The 20,698-nt window shown below is 44.8% G+C and overlaps 2 protein-coding genes across 6 annotated transcripts in view; one reads left to right on the top strand and one right to left on the bottom strand.

The window, feature by feature from the left end:
- Positions 1–50: 50 nt before the first annotated feature.
- LOC111078497 (rab3 GTPase-activating protein catalytic subunit) lies at positions 51–19,130 on the top strand. The gene is made up of 5 exons (XM_022373202.2): positions 51–1,438; positions 1,502–1,674; positions 17,558–18,087; positions 18,151–18,380; positions 18,442–19,130. Exons 1-5 carry the CDS (start codon positions 116–118, stop codon positions 18,940–18,942), a joined length of 2,757 nt encoding a protein of 918 aa, XP_022228894.2. The 5' UTR covers positions 51–115; the 3' UTR covers positions 18,943–19,130.
- Positions 4,917–20,698, bottom strand: part of LOC111078462 (leucine-rich repeat and fibronectin type-III domain-containing protein 3) — a 64,499-nt gene continuing 48,717 nt past the window's right edge. For 4 of the 5 annotated variants that reach the window (XM_022373161.2, XM_041593744.1, XM_022373184.2 and 1 more), the window contains 8 exons: positions 11,068–11,268; positions 10,066–11,016; positions 9,269–9,607; positions 8,527–9,182; positions 7,891–8,029; positions 6,944–7,068; positions 6,295–6,705; positions 4,917–5,240 (listed from right to left, as the gene is read on the bottom strand). In XM_022373161.2, the coding sequence (XP_022228853.2) occupies positions 5,111–5,240; positions 6,295–6,705; positions 6,944–7,068; positions 7,891–8,029; positions 8,527–9,182; positions 9,269–9,607; positions 10,066–11,016; positions 11,068–11,250 (2,934 nt within the window). In that variant the 5' untranslated portion in view covers positions 11,251–11,268 and the 3' untranslated portion in view covers positions 4,917–5,110. The remainder of the gene's footprint in view (positions 5,241–6,294; positions 6,706–6,943; positions 7,069–7,890; positions 8,030–8,526; positions 9,183–9,268; positions 9,608–10,065; positions 11,017–11,067; positions 11,269–20,698) is intronic. The other variant, XM_022373192.2, reaches the window with a different exon arrangement.

Here is a 20,698-nt window from a genome sequence, read left to right as displayed (position 1 = left end):
GTTAGTCAATGTTTTGTATATCTTTGATATATCGACATTTCGATAGTGGTTTTGCAGCCCTGCTCCTTTTGTTGTCGTTTTGTTGAAACTTTATTCGCGTTAAATTCCCATCAAAATGGCTGAAGAAATTGATGACAATGACTTTTATCGCGAGAACTTCAGCGCCGACTCGGACTGGGAAGTGTTCAATGCCCAGCTGGGCGAAATACTCCAGAAATGGGACGTCACTGCCAATGGCGATGTTGGCAGATCTCTGAAGCCCGACGAACTCTTTCGCTGCAAGTGGAAGGTGGACAGCGAGACTCTGGACATGCTAAGCAATGGCATTGAGGTGGAGCACTATCGGGCACAATTGGATGTGGAGGAGGAGGACATTAAGGAGGAGATAAAGGGGAATAGCTGCCTGCAGAGAACACAATGCCATCTGGATCTGATGGGCAGCGGAAACAGCTTTGGTCCGCCCATACGCAGCAGCTGCAATGAGCTGCACACCCTGGCCCGAATTTATGGCCTCCGGCGCTTCATTGTCCTGCATCCGGTCAAGGCCAGCGTCAACTACATGAAGTCCACGGCGGAGTTCAATTTCTTTCTGAGTGCCGCTGCTGTTGTGGCCGCAGAGGTGGGAAGTGTTGTGCCCATCTTTGTGCAGATCTACGATCCCAAGTGGAATTTCTTCACGGGTGTGTCGTTGGCGCCCGCTCTGAGGACCAACTTCCGTTTGATTGGACTGGAGAAGGCCCCGCCCGAGTGTCGCTACTTGATGGGTCTGCTGACGCTCTTCAGGGAGAAGGTGCCTGCATCTTATCCGCAGTCTGCCATGGTCTCTGTCTGCACCACTTACGCCCTGGACACGATGCGCATTCGAATGCCCATGTATGTGCCCTTCGATCATGGCCTCAACTCCGAGGACATAGTGGTTGCTGGAGAAGTTCTCCACGTGGATGTGCAACAGTTTTATGCCCTGCCACATGGCTATACGCCCGAATCGTGCACAGAGATCTATTTGGTCTACACCTGGCCGGAGCTGTCCGAGCATGTGGCCTTCGACAGCGAGCAGAGGACTGACTTTATACCCTCCAAGGCGCCGCTGGGCAAGGTGTATCTCTCCGTCGAGGCCTCCTCTTATCTCTCGTGCTGCCTGAGGGACTACCAGGCTGTGGCCAGCGTCCCACGCTCCCTGGAGTCCTACGTGGGACGCAATTTCTCGGGAACCAGCAGCGGTGCCGAGGTAATCAATCCTTTGGACAAACTAACAGAACACAAGTTGACCAAGCGACGGGATCGCAATTATGAGCTGCCTTCGCAAGCGGGTCTAACGAAGCGTCTGCCCGGCCCAATGACCGAAAGTGAACTGAGCGAACTGCTGGCCTACATGTTTCCCGATATGCATCCCGAAATGGCACTGTTCCCATATCTCAAACAGAGTTTCAAGACGAAGGTGAGCTGCTCCACATACGAATATCATCTTTGGGTACCTTAAACAACCTTCGATTACTTCCAGTTCGATCCCATGCGCATTAAGAGTGCCGTTCCCGACTCGCTGGTGTGCCGCCTCAGCTGCGTTCTCGCCACCTGCCATGCCCATTCGGGCAGCCTTGAGGGCATGGCCCAACTGTGGGCCGCCTTCACCCGTCAGCTACGCTTGCTGTGGGACAATTCCCTAGCCGTGCCCGGGTGAGTCCATCCACCAGAATCCAGCTACATATTTAACAAAAATGCCCCCCAAATCGTAACAAAAATATGCTTTATTCGGAACTTGATGCGTACGAAACCAAAAAACAGAAACGAAACACGTCTGGTAAATGTTCTAGTCTAGTAAATTTAGTTGTTTTTTTTTTTTTTGCTAATTTGCTGTGAAGCCGACAAGTTAACATTTGAATTGGATTTACGTGTAACAATTGAACGCACATTTAAATATCTAAACGGTAGGGTTTGTCGGGGATCCTTCGGTCGTCTTCGGTGTCGTCTTCGGTGTGGCTTGAGATGAGCTGCATTGCTTCGATGCCTCCTTGAAGGAGATCCCTCCCTCCTCCCCACTACTACAATTTTATTGATATTTTGTTTTTACACTTTTGTTGTTTCGGGGATATAGCACTCGATAGCTGGCAGTATCTGTTATAAGTACATATATATATTGCTCATCTCCGTTTTGGTTTGGTTTTTCCATGTGCAACTAAATCTAAATCTAAGCACGTGCTCCCTCCTCTCTGTATCATACGAGTACATTCTGTAGGATCTCTCCTATATCATCATACCTTCTCCAGGTGCTAAGGCAGTTGAATACTTAATTTTTTTTTTTGTTTTTGTTTCGTTTTTCTATTCTTTTTGTTTTTTTTTTTAACACTAAATTTGATTTAACTTTGTTCTTAGAATATGTTGTTGGGATTTGGATATTGTTTCGTTCTACTATTCATTTTGCTTGCTTTACCAAGTGAAACATTTTTTTTGTCGTTATATGTAATTAATATTTAAAGTTTTTTCTTTGAATTTATTGCCTAAAGTTTATTGGAATACTTGTTTGTTGCTTGTCTAAATAATTGCTCCCGTTTTCCACCTAAATTGTGCTTACATATCTAATGCTCAAAGCCATGTCTATAACCGTTGTCTTATGCTTACAATATAGTCGAATATATATAGTATAGATAGATAGATATATATATATATATATTGCTTACTTCACTAAGTATTCAGTGCCAGACCTGAGCGTTGTTATTGGATCTCCGCGTAGAGATCCCGCCCAAGGGCACTAAATATTGTTAACTGTCAACTGCGTCCGGATTTGCCCGAACTGTTTTGTCCGGGCTCGTCCCTCGATATCGTTCGATATCGATAATGCTAAGAAATTAAATCGTTTAAAACGCTTACAATTAGAGTTTTGTTTTTGTTTTGTTTTTTGTTTTCTATATACAAAGATTTAGGGGCTTGACTTGGGTCAAGGGATAAATAAAAAAAAAAATGATTTGTAATTGTAAAATATTAATTTTATTAAAATCTCACTAAAAATTAAATGGAAATCATAAACATTATAAAGAACTTAGCACACGAAAAAATATGATTGCAATTGAAGCAAGAAAAGAAACTGAAATTGACTTTTAAAATTTAAAACTAAATCTTTAAAGGCAGTGGAAATTGTTTTGATCGTGTTTGATCGGGAACTGAAATGAAAAATCAGTTTATGGCTGGGATAGACAAACATAGAATGAAATTCATACATACATACATACATACATATATAGAAGAAATAAGTAGAATTAAATTGTGTTGAAGGAAAAAGTTCTAGACTAGAGAATTGTTTTTGTTGGGTGTGGTTTTTGGGCAGGAATTACAATTACTGGTTTTTTTTTTTAAATATCGTATCCTCTAGGAGAGTTCCCTTGAATGGGCGCCGTGTTTGCGTCTACTATTTGTGTGTTCTGTTTGATTATCTTCCATACATACATACATACATATATGATGGTTATTTACATATAGAATATATTGCGGTTTTTGTGCTCTCTCAGCGACTTCTATGCGGTGTCTATCCCAGCATAAAGAAAAGTATATATATTCCATTTGCTAGAGCCTAACATTAGTTTAAACAGATTTTTAATAGCTATTAAGTATAATTAGTACCATATTGACTTAAGTTTTAGTTTCTTTGATTGCTTAACATCTGGTGTTTCCCATCCATCGCTTTCCATCGGTCGGTTGTCAACAACTAATCGCAAAAAAGAAGAACTACGGAAAGTATTTATTGCACTCTAAACAGCATATAAAAATATCGTCTGTATGTACTGTAAATACATATCAGTATATGTATATGTATGTATGTTTCTACCACTTTAACTCTTGCATATTCAATTGTTGTGTGTGTGTGTGTGTATTTCCATTATGCAAATCTCAAGATGCCGCATGCGACAACAGCAACCATTTGAAGGGGGGCAGAATATCAGAATCAGAATTGCACTTACAGCTTGGCCCTGTCTGCCACTGCCACTGGCACTGCCACTGCCACTGTCTCTGTGTCGGGATTGGGGTCGGTGTCAGCCAATGTCAAGTTCAGAGACAAGGCCACATCCTGCCCAGCTGCCTCATGCCGCTGCTGCACTTGCTCAATGCTTGACACCGAGGTGCTGGCAGCCAAGGATGAGGTCGCCTCACGCTCTCCATCTGTCTCTGTCTCTGCCCCATCCTGCGCTGTTGCTGTTGTGACTGTGGCAGTCTCCTCCTCTTCGCTTAGACTACAATTACATGTACAATTACAGTTATCACTAAATGTATGCGCCTTATAATTGTTGCTAGTTGTTGCTGCTGTTGCTGCTGTTGCTGCTGCTTCTATATCATGATTATTATATAAAATATTGTTAGACGTTGCCGTTGCCATTGCGGGTAACTGTAAACGAAAGGCATTGCTGCGGGGAATGTGGCATGTGGCTGCCGTGATGCTGCCACTGCCACTGTTGCTGTTGCATCTGATGCTGCCCCTGTTGCTGTTGCTGCTGTTGCTGCTGCTGTTGCTGTTGCTATTGTTGCTACTGTTGCTTGTGGGATGATGATAAATGATTTCCTGACGTTCATATTCGTTGAAATAGTTCTCCACAACAATGCCACTTGCTGGCGTGGCTGCTGCTGCTGCTGCTTGTGCTGCCGCTTGTGCGGCTGTGGCATCTTCTAAGTTGGCGGCTGTCAACGCAGCCAAAGGCGCATGCTGCAGATTGTTGCTGTTGCAGGTGATATTGCTGTTGCTATTATGGAAATTGGCTGCTCGAGGCACCACATCGGGCGGCGAGGTGCAACGCTCCGTCTGTGGCATATAGTAATGTAATCGTTGTTGTTGCTGTTGATATGGCTGCTGCTCCAATTGCTGATTGTTTCTATGTCGCTGTTGTTGTTGTTGTTGTTGCTGTTGCTGATGTTGCAGCTGCAAATGTTGCTGTTGCTGCTGCTGATGTTGTTGCTGATGTTGCAGATGTTGTCTACCATTTCTGCGCGACTGTTGCTGCTGTTGCTGTTGCTGACGCCGACCATCCCTTGTGGCACCACTCCCATCGATGGCCGGCGTCAGATATTGTCAGAAAATGCCATCCAGATTTAATACAACATTGAAATATCAGGATAACGTAAGCCGCCCTCATAATGGCACTAAACCGTTGCGCGTTGTCGGATTGCGCGCCATATATATGTCCATATCGTGATCGGTCCAATTATCCGATGTATCGCAGTAGTTGTTCAGCGTATGCGTTGAGCCCGCCTGCGAGTATCTGTAATTGTTGCAAGTACATACATCGATTATATCATTCACTATATCTATATATCCATCCCAGCACCATTATCCACTCTGCCAACAGCAGACTTCTGCAGCATAGCATTGCCCCATGATTTGTGGCAGTAAAAATGGTGGAATCCAAGCGAAACGCAATTAAAATTAATGGAATCAGTAAATTTAAACCGGCAGAGGACCAGCCAGTGGAGTGAGTGGGGTGGGCTTAGGTGGTGAAAGGAATGCGCTTATGGTAAATCCACATGCATTCAATGCTCAACAGAATTTACAGACAGATGAAAGTTTGATTTGATTTCCAGCCATACATATAAAGTAAAGTCGGATCTCCAATCAAGGTTGAATGCTGCGAGAGCATTGGGGTGCTGGTTAATGGTTAATGAAAGTGAATTGAATTAAGGTTGAAAGCGAATTTTAGTTTTAATCGATTTGGGGCTTAGCTGGGGGAATTTATTACGCTTAAAGATTGTTTTATTAAAGTAAAAATTAATCCTCTACCGTTTGAGTTACTGCAGGACAGTCTGAAAGTATTATTTAACTGCTCTTTGGAGTTGTCATATATATATATGCAAATACATATAAATCCATTCAAAAGTGGTTATAATTATGGCACAAATGAATGCCATATTAATTCCCATCATTTTATGATATATTTCTACTTTATGATTATTTCTTTTGCCATCATTTGATTGCAACTTAATTCTGAAATGATCTCTGCGAGAGTGCTGCGGAGTGCAGTAGTTGACATTTAAAAACTTGTCTTTGGAACGCTCCTCCAGACACTCCTCCAGACACTTTCCCCATGGCCTTGTAAATCTGAGTCTCCGGCAGATACTTCCCCAAATGCTAATTAAATTAATTGCCAAACCAAAAGGCCATAAACAAAGAAACGTAAAAGTAGAATTGAAAGTGTGATTTGTGGTTGAGTTTTGATTAAGCAGCTTAACAGCTCAAGTGGTGACAGATGTGTGTGTGTGAGAGTTAATTAGTCTGCTTGCATCTGCTGCCATGTGGCTGCATGTGGCAGCTGTACTTACCGACTTCCCGGTCGATGGTTATGTATGTGCGTGGCATTGAGCTGATCGCGTGATCTGGAGCGCGGCCGCGATCGTCTGGCACTGGAGGCAATGCTGGCGGGTCCACCGCCGCCCACCATGCCGCTCATGCTCATCAGGCTGCTGACGGGCAGGCCACCTGGACCCCCCATTGGTCCCATACCGCCGCCGCCGCCGCCGCCACCACCACCGCCGCCACCGCCATTGCCGCCATGAATGGAGCCGGCGTAGGAGGCGCGCGACATGCGTTCGGAGGCAGCGGCCAGGGACTGACGGGACTGCCGCAGCTCTGGGCGAGAGTTGACCAGATTCGAGGGGAAGGCGCTGCCCAAATAGCCGCGATGCGAGTTGTTCGAGAAGCTGTGCTGCGACTGGCCATCGGCAATGGAACGACTGTGATGTGTGTGCATGTGTCGTGTGGGTTGGAATGGATATTCGGATGCGTGTGTGTGTGTGTGGCACGAACAAACAATGAAACAAACAAAACGAACGCAATATTAAATCATAACTGAATGCCGAAGGAGGAGAAACGCCTCATCAAATATGCAGCAAGCTCAATGTGGGTCAAGCAAATGTTTGTCCGCAGCGTCTGACTCTTTGATTGGAATGCCTGTGGTCTGTGGAGTCTTACCTGGATTTGCCCACTTTCCCAGGCATGCCGGAAAAGTGGCTGCGCATATCATCGGGCTGCTCAACGGGATAGATGCGGGGACGCGGTATGGAGCGTCCACTGTACGCGGATACTTGATCCCATTCCTGCAAGGAATCACATAATATAATATGATAAGTAATAATATTATTACGATAAAATATTATATTTAGTGGGATATTTATGAGCAATAATTCAACAACAGCAACTAAGATTTTTCTTCTAGGTTTTCGATTTTTTTAGTTGCGTTCCTTAAGCCCCTCTGCCAATCGTCTCCCAATCTCGTAGAATTCTCCAATCAGAGTTTGTGCCTATCTCTTTTTAGCCTTAGCCTCTTAGCCAGTCTTCGTTTCGCTTCCTTCAGTTTCTTTCTAGCCTTCCTAAAGTCCTCTTACCTTCGCATTGCAGTCTCCAAAATGTCATTTAAGCATTCCTGCAATTGTTTTTAGATCATATTTGCAGCTCCCTGAATCTTTTCAAAGGCCTAAACCTTTTGGTGACGTTTTAACCTCATTCTGAATCTCTGCTATCCTCTTTTATTCCCCCTAAATATCTAGCAGCAACTCTTCTTAAAAATTCTATCATCGCATAACCCAATTATCCCCCCCATTTTTCTTCCATTAACTTTTTGGCAACGCCACCAGAAAAAGTATATCCGAAATACTTTGAGTACGTATTATTTAGCTACGCTGTGGTCCGTTTAATTTGTTGAGAGCCGTAAATGCCCGTACAATCAAGAGCCATCAAATCGCGTTTGCTGCCAATTTTCGCCAGTCATGGTCCGAACAGCTAGCCGGCTAGCCCCGCAGCCACAGATAATTTCCTTGGCAGGCTGCATAAAAGTGGAACTAAACCGAGTCGAACGATGGCATGGGTTGGGTTGGGTTGGGTATGCTATTGGATGGGGAGATGGGGAGCCTCCGCCTTACCTTGTGATTGTTAAATGCCGATAGCGTTGCAATGGAGCCAAGTGGGCCCGGTGAACCGGTCGGACCGCAGCAATTAACAGGCAGACCTCCAATTGGCAGTGGACTCTTCTGTTGGCTGTTCTGCAGCTTGCGCGAGCGCCTGCAATGGTTTAAGAAGAAATGAGAATGTGAATCAGCATCGGCATCAGCATCAGAATGGAGAAAGGTAAGCCAGCTTAGAGTGGACTCGAAATATGCAATACCCTGCGAGGAAACAGAGCAGAAATGGGTCTGGGAAATGGATTGAAAATGGAAAATTGCACTGAGAAAATAGCAGAAATGTTGCACAGAAAAAGATATACTCTCTCTCTCTGCCTTTTGTAGGGTATAATAGCATTGTGGTTGATGCTGCAGGATGATGAAGTAAGCAGATAGCTTAAATAGAGCCAAAGCGTAACAAATCCAATCGAGAGAGAGAGAGAGAGGGCGAGAGAGAGAGGCAGAAGTAGGAGGAACCCATGGCGTGGCCACAACTTAAGGATTTGCGATAAATCAGCCAGCCACTTTGGCCAGTCATTGGCTTTGTCTGTGGCTCTCCTGCTGCCTCCTGGCCCCATAACTCATGGCCCGCTGAAGGAGTCGAGGCTGGGGACTCACCTGCTGGCAGCAATGAACACAATCACGGCCACAATGATGGTGCCACAAATGGCGGCACTGGCCGCAATCGTTATCTTGTCCATATTGGAGGCCTGCGAGGCCACGGTGCGCACCTCGCGGCACTGCTGATACGGCACCGTCTCCGGCGTCACATGCAGCTCCTCCAGCGAGATCACACACACAATGATGCACTCCTGGGCGGGCACATTCTTGATCTTGAACTCCCGCTCGCTGGCCTCCAGTGGCGGTCCCTGCTTGAAGGCCTTCTCCCCGAACAGGCGATAGACCACGCGGAATCCCAGGATATTGGCGGTGTCCGAGTCCCACTGAATGATCACGGAGCTGTCCTGCCGGAAGGCGTGCTTCACCTGCACCTCGTTGGCATCGTCGATCCGTGTGCCCCGCTGCGGCGGATAGCCCAGCACCAGCGGTGGCCGCTGCGGCTTGTGCGCTCCCCCATTGTTGTTCACGCCCTGACGCCAGCCGGGCGCCTGCTTGCTGTTCGCATGCACACTCGACGAGGAGGAGGATGAGCTGCTCGTGGTGATGGTGGTCGCCTGGACGGTTCCGGTGCCATTTGCGGATAGGTTTGTTGCCGCCGATGGCGGGGCAGTGCTGGCTGAAACGGTTGCAGTTGTCTTGGCAGGCAGACGCGTCTGTTCAAGCAAAGAAAACGAAGCATTAAAATCCACATCCCCATTCCCCATTCCCAATCCCCAGCCAGTATCCTGCCGTCACTCACCGTGCTCGAACTCCTCGTTGTTGGCTCCTCTGTGGTTGTTGTTGTTGTGGTTGTCGTTGTCGTTGTGCTTGTGGAGCTGCTCTGGACACTACTGGACACCGGCGAAGAGGCAGCGGTGCCGGTGCCCGTGCCCGTTCCCGTTCCCGTTTCATACTCCACGGAATCGGGCGACGAGGCCAATGTTGGCTTCAGGTTATCGGCCAGGCCAACTGGACCACGAAGCGCCGCATCGGCAATGTCCGGACAACTCAGCTCTTCGGGCTGTATGGAGTAGAAGCCACGGTCCCGGAAACGCGGTGGGGTGCCACAGAACTGTGGATTGCGCTCTCGTGATGTGACCTGAGGGTGGGTAGTAGTAGGGGTGAGGCATGAAGTGTAAACATACAGTTGGCAAGTTAATGAAACGTACAGGAACTAACTTTAATGCAAGGAATGTTGACAAGAGCAATTCAAACGGAAAGAAATTTCCAAGTGAAAGAGAATCCAAAAAATACTTGAAAATATTTCCCATTCTTTTGTTTTTGTTGCTATCTATGAGCAGAATGCGAAAATTCCTCTTTAAAAATCCTTTAAAGAATTGAAATCTTAGTTTTAAGGACCTTTCTAGAGGAAACTTCTATGGAATAATTTATTTTAATTTTCTTTGATAAATTTTCAAGCATAAAAGTAATCATTGGGACAAATCTCTTCATAAATAAATTCCCTACTAAGGTCTTAGCCTCTCTTCGTTCACTCGAAATTCCTCTGGACAGAGAGACTTATTTTCAATAGATCTTTTCTCTGAGTGTAATGCGTACCTGCAGGTCTCCGTTGCGTATCCACTCGGCTACCCATCGAAGCTTGCAGTCACAGTGCAGGAATCTGCCCCCCAGCGAGAGGCCACGCAGCGTAGCGTTCAGGTGGGCAAAGGCGCCCTCGGGCACGGTGCTCAGTGGGTTGCCATCGAGGGCGAGCAGGGTGATGCCCGGATTGCCACGGAAGGCGGCCTCCGGCAGGCTGGTCAGCAGATTGAAGCCAATGTCCAGGACGCGCAGCTCCTTCAGCGAGTGCACCGCACCGATGGGGAACTCGGCCAGCAGATTGTTGAGCAAACTCAACGAGCTGAGGGTCTTGCGCACACCCGCAAAGGCCGTCTCGCCAATGCTCTGGATGAGATTCCTCTCCAGATTCAGGGCAGTGAGCGCATCCAGACTGTCGAACACACGTATGCCGCCCGCTCCGGGCAGCTCCTTGATGCCGTTCTGGGACAGATCGAGGAAGGCCAGACTCTTGAGCCCTCTGATGCACTCGGGCACACGTCGCTGCTTGGTGCCCTTCAGGTTGAGGTTCTTCAGACTCTGTTCGAGTCCACGGAAGGCGCTCGCCGCAAGGGTCACATTGTTGTCGTTCAGCTTGAGAGTGGAGAGCTTGCTCAGTCCATTGAAGGCATCGTCTGGTATGCGGGTGAGCTGATTCTTCGATAGATCCAGCAGATTGAGCTTGGCCAGCAATTGCAGCGCCTTCACCGGCACATCGCTGAGCAGATTGTCCTGCAGATTGAGGTTACGCAGCACACCCTCCTGGCCCTTGAAGGCGCCCTCCGCTATCCGCTGAATGCCACAGCTCGACAGCTGCACATTGTGCAGGCTCAGATTGCTGAAGATCGCATTCGGCAGTTCGGCTATCGTGGAGTTGTTCACGTACAGCAGATCCACGGGCTTCAGCCGCGCATAGGTGTTCATGGCCCGCAGCAGATCTTCGAAGTTCACCTGCAAAAAGATTTTAGTTTTGGGATTTATCCTTAGGGATGGATGCCTTACCTGGTCACACTGCACGCTCAATTCCCTGCCCAGATTGTAGGCACATATGCAGCTGGTCTGCAGGTCGGGCACATCCCTCTGCCAGGGACATTGTGCCGCCGCCTGGGCCCCCCAAAGGAGTAGCAGCAGCAGGGGCGTCGTCGTCGTCGTTGTGGCTGTCGTTGTTGTTCGGCTGCGTCTCATCTTGGTGCCGGCATAGAGCTGTGAAAGAAGACAAATTTGCTGTTAGAAAAGTGAAGGTTGTCTGGTCCAGTTGGGTCATAAATTATCCAATTAATACTGTCGCCTGGCCAGGACTCAAGCCATCCCACACCTTCCCGCCCATCTTGGTAGAGTGAGAGCTTTCGTTTGGTCAAGACAGGCGATATGGAGAGTGTTTTAGTGTGGGTTGGTCCAGGCTTATATCAATCAGTTTGGCAGGCTACTTTCAATTTCATTTTCATGCTCGTTAGACTGCAAACAGTGCGTGAAAGAGGGAAGAGGGGCAGTTGCCTGATCCTTGGGGCAGTTTAGTTTTGATTAATTTGCCTGTCTGCCTGTCAAACGAGGTGCTTCACAGTCTCAGTCACTCTTCTGCTCTCCTACCATAAAAAAATAGGCATAAAAAAAAAGGGGCAAGCGAAAAAGAAATAAAGGAACAGACGTAGCACCCAGTAAATCCTTTTCAAAGTTTCACCGCAGCACAAAAAAAAAAAAACAGTGTTACGCGGCGCAGTGTTTTTTTGTTAGCCATTTAATTTAATTTAAACGAATCATAAAAAAAAAGCCAAGCACGTGATGGTCTGCCCTCTCACGAAACCCAATCAAACAATGGGTGAAAGGTCAGCAAAAACGGGCGGGGGGAAGGGTGAGATAGGAACCAGAAGCTGTTGACCTTTTTGCATAATCATGAGTTATGACGACACTCGTTTTTCCTTTCCCCCCTTCCCGCCCTTTTCTGTTTGGCTGTCATTGTTGCGGCCACACTTTGGTTTTGGTTGCTTTTCGGTGAAGAGTTCTTTATATTCTTTGGATTATTGTTATATGTATTATGGGATCTTCAGGGCACAAAAAAGGTGCAAAAATAAGAAGAAGTGAAAGATGACAGGTGAACAAACTCTTGAGTTTTGTTATTTTGTTTGCCTCGTAGGTAAATCAAGATGATAATAAATAACAAGTTGTTTTTGGGGTGGAGGCTATGAGACTATGACTCAATCTTACTTAATATGTTTATTATTATTTCTTCAATAATATTGTGAGCATATTTAGAGGATTTATGAAAAATCTTTGTTTCTAAGAAACTCTTTTTAGCTCCGTAAAAATCAAACTTTAATGTTAGCCCCATGGAAACGTATGTAAATATTTAATACGATTTTAATCAGCTGGCAGACCATTATTCATTATTTTGTTACCATTTTAAGTGCCTTAAATGCTGCCAAAAGGAATGTAAATTATTTCCCTTCACAGCTCAACAATCTTAAATATTTACATGAGGTGTACCAGCTACCAGCTACAACCCCCCTCAATCTTATATAATCCGCGATAATATCCCCCATTAAAGGTTTTCGTGCTGGAAAACAATCAAACAATCAATTTAGCTGCCGCAGATATTATTTCCAAATCAAAGTAAAAGTTGGAATACAATTTCGGTATCGCTGGCAAATTGAAGTTCCATCAGTGCCAATCCCGCGGATCATCTCTTCGGACAAACCGCAGAATAATAATTAAGCTGCACGCTCGGCTACATCCCAAAATAATAATCAACATTTTGTCTTTTGATTGATAGTTTTTCGTACTCTCCGACTTCTTCACGCCTCCATGCATCCATCCAGATACTGCCCAGAGGCGGGTATGGATGTTGGTCGTTGAAACGGGATGGTGGGGGCTACAGTGGGAGGCTGGGAGGAGGTGGTTTGAGGTTGATGTTTCAATTGTTCGATGCGCCTGACTTAATTTTTCATGGCATTTTGGGTTTTTGCTGTTTGATTTTTGTCTCTTACTTAATTCCAGTTATAAATTGCATTACGTGGCTTGAACAAAAAAAAAAAAACAACAACAAAAAAACAGATTGAGAAAATGTGAAAAAAGGCAGAAAATATTTCAAGCTTGACTGTGCATTCCCCATTTTTCTCTCTCTTTTGCACTCTCCATCTTTTTGTCGTTGTCTTTCTCTGGCTCTATTCTCGTTGCTCATTTCTCATTTCTCACTCAACTGTCTGGCCACAAATTTAATTAAAAATTCTTGCACCATATTATTCCATTTCTTCCACTCTCTCCCTACATTTTCCCTCTGTCTTTTCTCTCTCTGTTCCCTTTGTTATTTTCCTTCTACGTATTAATTGCATCACTAAATTTTTTAATGCGCGAAAAGTGCGAAAATTGCAGTGGGAATACAAAAGAAAGAATTGCAGCAACAACTGCTACCAGAAATGAATGACTGAATAAATGAAAAACGAATCAAGTACAGTTGTGCACAGCACGGTGCACAAAAGTGTTAAAAAAATACTGCCCACAACAGAAATTGAAGTCAACTAGTAAAGTTTTTTTTTTTCAGAATGAAACTGCAAATACCCTTGTGAGTTGGAGTCCCTCAAAATTAGTAATATATTTAATATAATATACCATTAATATAATTAATATTATATTATTAATATTATATTATTAATATTATATTATTAATATTATATTATATTAATTAATATTAATAAAACATTTAATACAATGTAATCCAAATATCTTCGTCTTACAGAAGTTATTAAAAATATGTAAAATGTACTAGAATATTGTTTATTCTTGTGTAGTAATTTCACGTTATTTATGCCAGATTCTTCATAAGAGAACTATAATATGTACATTGTATGCAGTAGTTAAAATGGTCTCAGGTTCCCATACTGATAGACAAATGGCTTGATCCTTTCCATTAAACTTTTAGCTAAAAGCAAAAGGTTTCCATCAGCTACAAGCCTATCAAAAGTATGCCGTATGAAACTGTCCGAAGCATTTGTGAAAGTCTCAATCGAATAACCTTATGAACAGAACACTTTATAGTTAAGCGGACAGCTCTTCAGAATTCTTGCGGCTCTGTTGATCTTCTTGATTGCAAATCTTTCAGAACCCCTCTACTGTCAAGGGTATGCACAAAAAGATGCAACTTTTTGTTTTCTCACTCAAAAACTTGAAAGGTGCAAATGATTTTTCCTCCCCCCCTCTCTTTTTCTCTCTCTTTTGGATTCTCTGTCCGTTTCAGGTGTTTGTTGTTTCTTTTGTTGTGGCCGCATAATTATTCACTCTTTGTTTTTTTGTTGTTTCTGGTTTTTTTTTTGTGGCTTTGCAAAATTTGCATTTTTAGACAATGGTCCAGCAGCGGTTGATTTTTTTCTTCTATCTGTTTTGTTTTTTTTTTTCCGTCTATTTGGCTTTGGGGCACGTTGGGCGAGAGGCAATCTTCTGCCTCCCATCACACCTCTCGGGCCGAAAAATGTTTTAATTGAAGTTTTATTTAACAAAAGCTGGGCCGTACTTCTTGTGGGTCTCTGTGGGCGTTGGGCTTAAGGGGGAGTTTTTGGGTCACATAATGCTGTTAAGCATTTAAGTGGATTAGAATTTTTGTGAGGTGGTTTTCGGCAAAAAAGGGAGATTTTTCTGTGTGGGAAAAGTTGTCAATTGAAAAGTTTATATATAGATGGGAGGGGGGTGGGGGCTGGGGGCTGGCTATATATAGAAAGTTCGGTTGAGGTTGGAGTGTGTGCACAGGTTGATAATCTCTTGGGTCAGCTCTCAAGCCAAATGAATTAACTGGGCAATGGGGATGGGATGGAGTCCAACAACCCGATTTTTGAGGTGCGTTGTTTGAGCTTTAGCCTGGGGACAGTCTTTTGGGATTGTATTAATTTGATTTTTTGAGCAGATTTAACTTTTGGTTTGAGAGAAGAAAGATTTTTAGGCAGAGAACATTTATAAAAAGTAAAAAATTATATTTAGAAAGAGTTTAAAGGGGAATTTAGTGGCTGTGTTTGAATCAGCAACGATTAAGTGATTAAAAATCGATAAAAAAGTAAAATTATCGATAAAAACAGCGATAACATCCACGTTTCTCATTAGCTTCAGCTTTAATATTATCAAAAAATGTATCTCAATACCAATAACTAAATTGCCTGATCCCCCATAGAATCAACTTATTATTCAATAAATTTGCCTGGGAAATCCTGCCCCATTTTGTGGGCTGGAAGGGGAAGGGGAAGGAAGCTTGAATAAATTCCAGTGCGACCGCTGCGAAGAAAATCCCCTTTTAAACACGATGCTGGCTTTTGTCATCTCATTCTCTATTAAGGCCAAAAACAATTTCCGTTTAACCGCAGCTTATCCTTTTGGTCGTTTGAAGCCAAGTGAATTGTTCTCTCTGTCTCTTGGGCACACAAAAAATAAACGTAACTCGGGCTAGTTTATTGGCTCAGAGATGAAGCTGTGACGACGACGACGACGTCGTCGAGGAGGATGATGATGTTGAGGATGATGAGGATGGTGGTATAGAGGCTCCAAGGCATAGACCATGGACATTGAATTAATGACATGGAGCACATTTGATGTTTTTATTTTATTGAAACTAAAATGAAAGTGTCGTGGATGTGGCAGATGGGGCTATGGGGCTATGGAGCTATGGCTATGGCCAGCCACAAGATGGTACATTATCAAGTGGACAACATTGAGTTGGTCAATAAAATGCTGGCCAAGAGCCAGAGGAAGGAGCCCGAGCCCCTACCTCTCTCTCTCTCTCTGCGGTTGAGTGCAGTTTTTAGCCACTTAAAAAAACCTTTTAAGCAGCTGCTGGCTCCACAGCCACTGCGCCGCACACTGGTGTTTCTCCCGGCCACCAACTAATAAGACAACTTTTATGCAAATGCAAATGCCATTGCACCACAGCAGAGCTCCCTTTGGAGCTGCCGTTTTTCCCCCAGTTTTTTTTTTCTTCTTCCATTTTTGGGTTGGAAAACATCCGCTGCGGTCCAAATAAGTCACTTCCCTTCTACACTGGCAGAAAGTAGTAAATTCTAAAGTTTGCAAGTAAGCCTGTCCAATGGGAATGGAAAGGTTGGAAAATTCTTATGATGTTTTAGGATGGAAAATTAGTAAGTTGAGACGAAAAATTGTAATTTTTAGATTTATGCTTTGAAGAGATCAATCTTTAAATAGAATAACAGAATGTAGAATCTGATTTTTCCCTTAAACCTTTTAAAAAAAATTAATTTCAATCATATTTCGAGGTTTATTTTTGGTATGAGATCTTTTTGAATATCTCTACTTTAATAAATTACAAAACGCAGAAAGGTATTTAATTGTTTTAGTTCTCCCAGTGTACAGGGAACGCTGCTGAGAAGGGTTCAACAAACTCTTTGGGGTCTGAGTCTGAGTCACCTCCAGAGCTCGCCTCGGGCTCATTGGCTATGCACGACGAGAGGGCCACGCACGCGTTGACAGGCGTGATGAGCGTGAATATCAATTGGGTGGAGGGAGATATTCGATGGTGGCAGAGTGGCGTGGTGGGGGGAACGGGAACACACCCGTGGTCCGCCCCTGATATACATATATGCATGGCTTATGCGTTACGTTACGTTACGCTATATGTGTGACAGCTTACCATAGAGCTCTTCTCTCTGATAACCCGACGACAATCGTCGCTTTGCTTTGTTTGCCCAGCCCCTCGTCAGGTTTTATTGCCAGTTTTACAAAAGATGTGCGGTCTGGTCTGTCCAAGACGAAGACTGAGATTGGTGCTGATACGTGCATATATGAGGAGGAGGAATACAAACACACAGAGAGAGAGAGAGAGAGAGAAAGACTTGCACATGAAGAATGGTGGTATGCAGAATGGGGAATGATGTTGAGAAAAGTGAAACGCAGACTTGGAAGACTTGGCTAAGATGCATTCTGACACAGAATCTTACAGATAGATGGAAGCCGAGATTAAGACTGACAAGGGGATTGGGAGTCATAGGAAGACTGACACAGACTCCAAACCAGAGAATGAAACGAAGCCACAGACAGTGAAATGGGAACATAAATAAAGATTGAAGACAGAGACGCAGACAGCAACTGAACTTGGCATGGAAACTGAGACTAGGCAAAAGAATGAAACTGAGAAAATGTTTTGAAGACTGCGAATGAGAAAGAAAACAGAGACGCTGCTTGGCTTGGGTTTTATTTTAAACAGAGAGACTGAAATCGAGACTACGAGGCCAAGAACAGAATCTATAACAGATTCTCAAGCACAGAGAAAGAAGAAATGAAACGCAACCAGAAGATGCTGGGGAAAGAGACCCTAAATAAAGACGGAACAAGGCAGAAACTAGAGTTGGAGATACGTGTAAAAGTGTGAGCATGAGAATGAAAGCGAGAAGACTGACAGGCAGACACTGTGAATCCCTCAAACCACGACCCAATTAGCTTAGTGTAAAGCCAATAAAGATATATATATACTCGCATGCTCATCGTATATTCCCTGCTCTTTTTATAGAATTGCACCCGGCTTTCCCGACACGCGCACCTGTCTGCTCCACCAGAAGCTGCAAATGCTCAACGTTTGCGTGGAGCGTCGCGTACAGCGGGAGGCAAACAGCAAACGCAAACAGCACCAGGAGCAGGCACAGGCACAGGTCATATCCGAGGATGAGGAGGAGGACGAGGGCGAGTTCTTTGATTGCAATGAGCCGAACTCGGCTGGCTCGGGTTCACCCATTAAGGCGGTGCTTAGCCTGAAGCCCGAGGGTCGCTCGAGACGGCTGGGCGATGAGCGTTTGCTGGATGAGCCCGAGGAGTATCTGTACATACCGGAGACACAGGAGCCAGTGCCCAAGACAGAGGACCAGCTGCAGGACGATGCCGAAGTGATGCTGAAGCTGGGACCCGGTTCGGGTCTGACCACTCAAATGATGTGCACTTCGCTGCTCTCCGACATGGAGGCCTTCAAGGCGGCCAATCCTCGATCGCAAATGGAGGACTTTATCAGATGGTATAGCCCCAAGGACTGGGAGGAGGTTAAGGGCGGTCAGTATGATAAATATTCATGCCTTTTCATCTCTTTATTATTATTTGTATTTCCTCCCGAAGAAACGGGCGAAATCACTCACCAATTGAGCGTGAGAATGACCACTGAGGGCAACACCTGGCTAACAGTTTGGCAACAGGCCCATCCCGTGCCCATAGCCCGACAGAAGCGACTCTTCGATGACACCAACGAGGCCCTAAAGGTTCTACACTATTTGGAGAACCGAAAGATGCACGAGATCTACCACCTGACTATTGTGCCAGTACTCCACTCGAGTATCCTCAAGCTTATAGTGAGTAAAGGACTCCAACTAATCAAGGAAACAGCTCCAACTCCATCTCTTTGCCCTTCAGGACATTTTCAGCAATGCCAAGGTCGATGATCTTTTCAGCCCCCAAATCGAGCAACTCCTGACGGATCTCTGCCGTCTGTCGCGCTCTCAGTCGGACGATCTGCCCCCCATCGGACCTCTTCTGGATGATCTGGCCGAGCTGGAGCGCCGCTTCTATCAGTTCAAGTGCTTTGAGCGGCTCTCGGGCTATCCCAAGAAGAGTTCCCTGGAACAGGTGAAGCTCCAGTTCCTGGAGATCCTGCGCAATGAGAACTGCTGCACGATCATCAATCGCAGGCTGACGGCAGCAGGCGATGGTGCACTCTATGACATATTGATACCCAAACTGGAGCACGACATGACGGAACGTTTGATCAGCAAGGACTATATTATTAGGCTGGATGGCGACTCGAAGAGTACGGAGAAGGGTCTGTACTTGGGTCCACAGTTTATGAGGGCCATTGTCACGGGCGAAAAACTGAGACTCTGTGGAGCATTCACGGAGAGCACAGCCTTCGTTTAGGGGCAGGAGTTTGTGTGTGCAGGGAATGAAAATTGGTAGAATCTTTGAAAGAACTTTAAAGTTAAACGACTGAAAGATACATTATTCCACAATACGCATTGAAGATGCAGATATAAACCGTTAAACACAATTAAGATTATTTAATTTATAATATTAATATACACTTCCATATTTAATTTGGTTTTGTTTGGTGCTTTTAATAAAATATAAAATAACAAAAATAAATTTTAATCACACAAAAATCATTTAGTATTCATTTGAGGCAGAAAACTTGCAGCATCTTAAAGGCACAGTGCACAGTGGGATTCGAAGCCACATATAATCACATAATCACTTCTCCGGCCCCGTCACTTGGGGCCAAACGAAATCCACACAGAAACCCCACACTTGAGTGACAGGCAACGAAAGATGGAGGCCGAGGCAAAGGAGGCAGCCACTAGCCAAACTTTAGACACGAAATTGCCCAAATACGAGAAGGAAGCAGAAGGCGGTGCCGCCCGTTTCCAGTCTGGGCCCGGGCCTGGGCCCATAAGCAAATTGTGGGCCCTGTTTAACCGGAATTATTTTAAGCGCACACTCTCAGAGCTTGGGAGCTGCACAAGCCACAAGGCTCCTTAGGACGACTCCAGGGGGGAGGGGGGCGGTCCGAAAAATCTAGAGAACAGAGCTCTGGTAAGACATAAAACATTTCGCTCCTTGGCTCTCCTTGTTTGGGTGCCGTGCCCCGTTTGCTGGTAATGTTTTTCCCACTAAATTACCTACGGGCAATAATTGTTTTGTGTACATGTCGGGACGATGTTTGCCTGTTTGCCTCGTAAAGCCCGCAACATTGTTTGCCCCCTCCCGTGCACTGCCTTGGCAGCATCTTTTCTCCTTGAATTTCCCTCCGGTTTCGACTCTAACCGAAAATGTAAAAGTGTAAAATAAATTTGTATTTACTGCATTTGAGGGCAGGAGTTATGTGAGTGTTTATAAGCACTCCACTCCGGCTGCAGTTTGGCCACTGCAGGCAGGGAATCTGCTGGCATAACTACCTCCTGGTGTAGCCGTTTCATAGCCATTTAAAGGCCAAGGACTGATGCCAATGGAGTAGTGGCTGCTGCAGCTAATAGATGTGGATGTAGATTACTTTTGCACAACAAAATTTCACACTAGTTTTTGGGTGCAGCCCTTACGATAGCAATCTTAGAATGAACTCAAACTCCCACATGTTTTGGTTATGTGGGAATTTGTATTATTTAAGAGACATTTATTGGATAATTCCTTCTCACATAGCGTTCATTCAAATAGTGTTCACCCCTTTCTGTGTATTTATGGAATTTGCATTCCATTAATTTCCTATTCCTGCTATCTCTTTGTTCCACTTGCCTTTGATTTGGATGCAATGACACCCGGAGAATGATTTTTGTTACCCACAGATGGATTTATTGTGCGCTCGCCTCTATCCAATGCGGATCCTATTGGGGACACTATTCAATAAATCAGAGAATAAATTGTGCAGAAAAAATAAGCCAAACCTATATTTGAAATTATATTCATGCGGACATTCATTTCATTCATATCTTTTTATGCATTCAATAAAATAATATCGCAAAAAAAAGGTAAAGAGAAACTTAATTAAATTCTTGAATTCAATTTGGCATGAAATGGATTGCTGAATGATCTGGAAGCGTGGGGGTTGGGTAGGGTATATGTATTCTCGTGTATAGAGAGAAAAGTGGGTTTTCCAATTGATTTGCTGGCGGTTTTGTGGTCC

This window comes from Drosophila obscura, unplaced genomic scaffold, assembly GCF_018151105.1.
Source record: "Drosophila obscura isolate BZ-5 IFL unplaced genomic scaffold, ASM1815110v1 contig_200, whole genome shotgun sequence".
In the NCBI taxonomy this organism is placed as follows: Eukaryota; Metazoa; Arthropoda; class Insecta; order Diptera; family Drosophilidae; genus Drosophila; species Drosophila obscura.
Note: the sequence above shows the minus strand (reverse complement) of the source record. Positions and strands in the feature narration are given on the sequence as shown.

What these genes read in the sequence shown, in the direction of transcription:
- LOC111078497 (XM_022373202.2), top strand. Translation starts at nt 116, where the DNA reads ATGGCTGAAGAAATTGATGACAATGACTTTTATCGCGAGAACTTCAGC. An exon ending in AATTCCCTAGCCGTGCCCGG is followed by an intron (nt 1,675 to 17,557) that starts GTGAGTCCATCC and finishes CTCTTTTTATAG; the next exon opens with AATTGCACCCGGCTTTCCCG. An exon ending in CTGGGAGGAGGTTAAGGGCG is followed by an intron (nt 18,088 to 18,150) that starts GTCAGTATGATA and finishes TTCCTCCCGAAG; the next exon opens with AAACGGGCGAAATCACTCAC.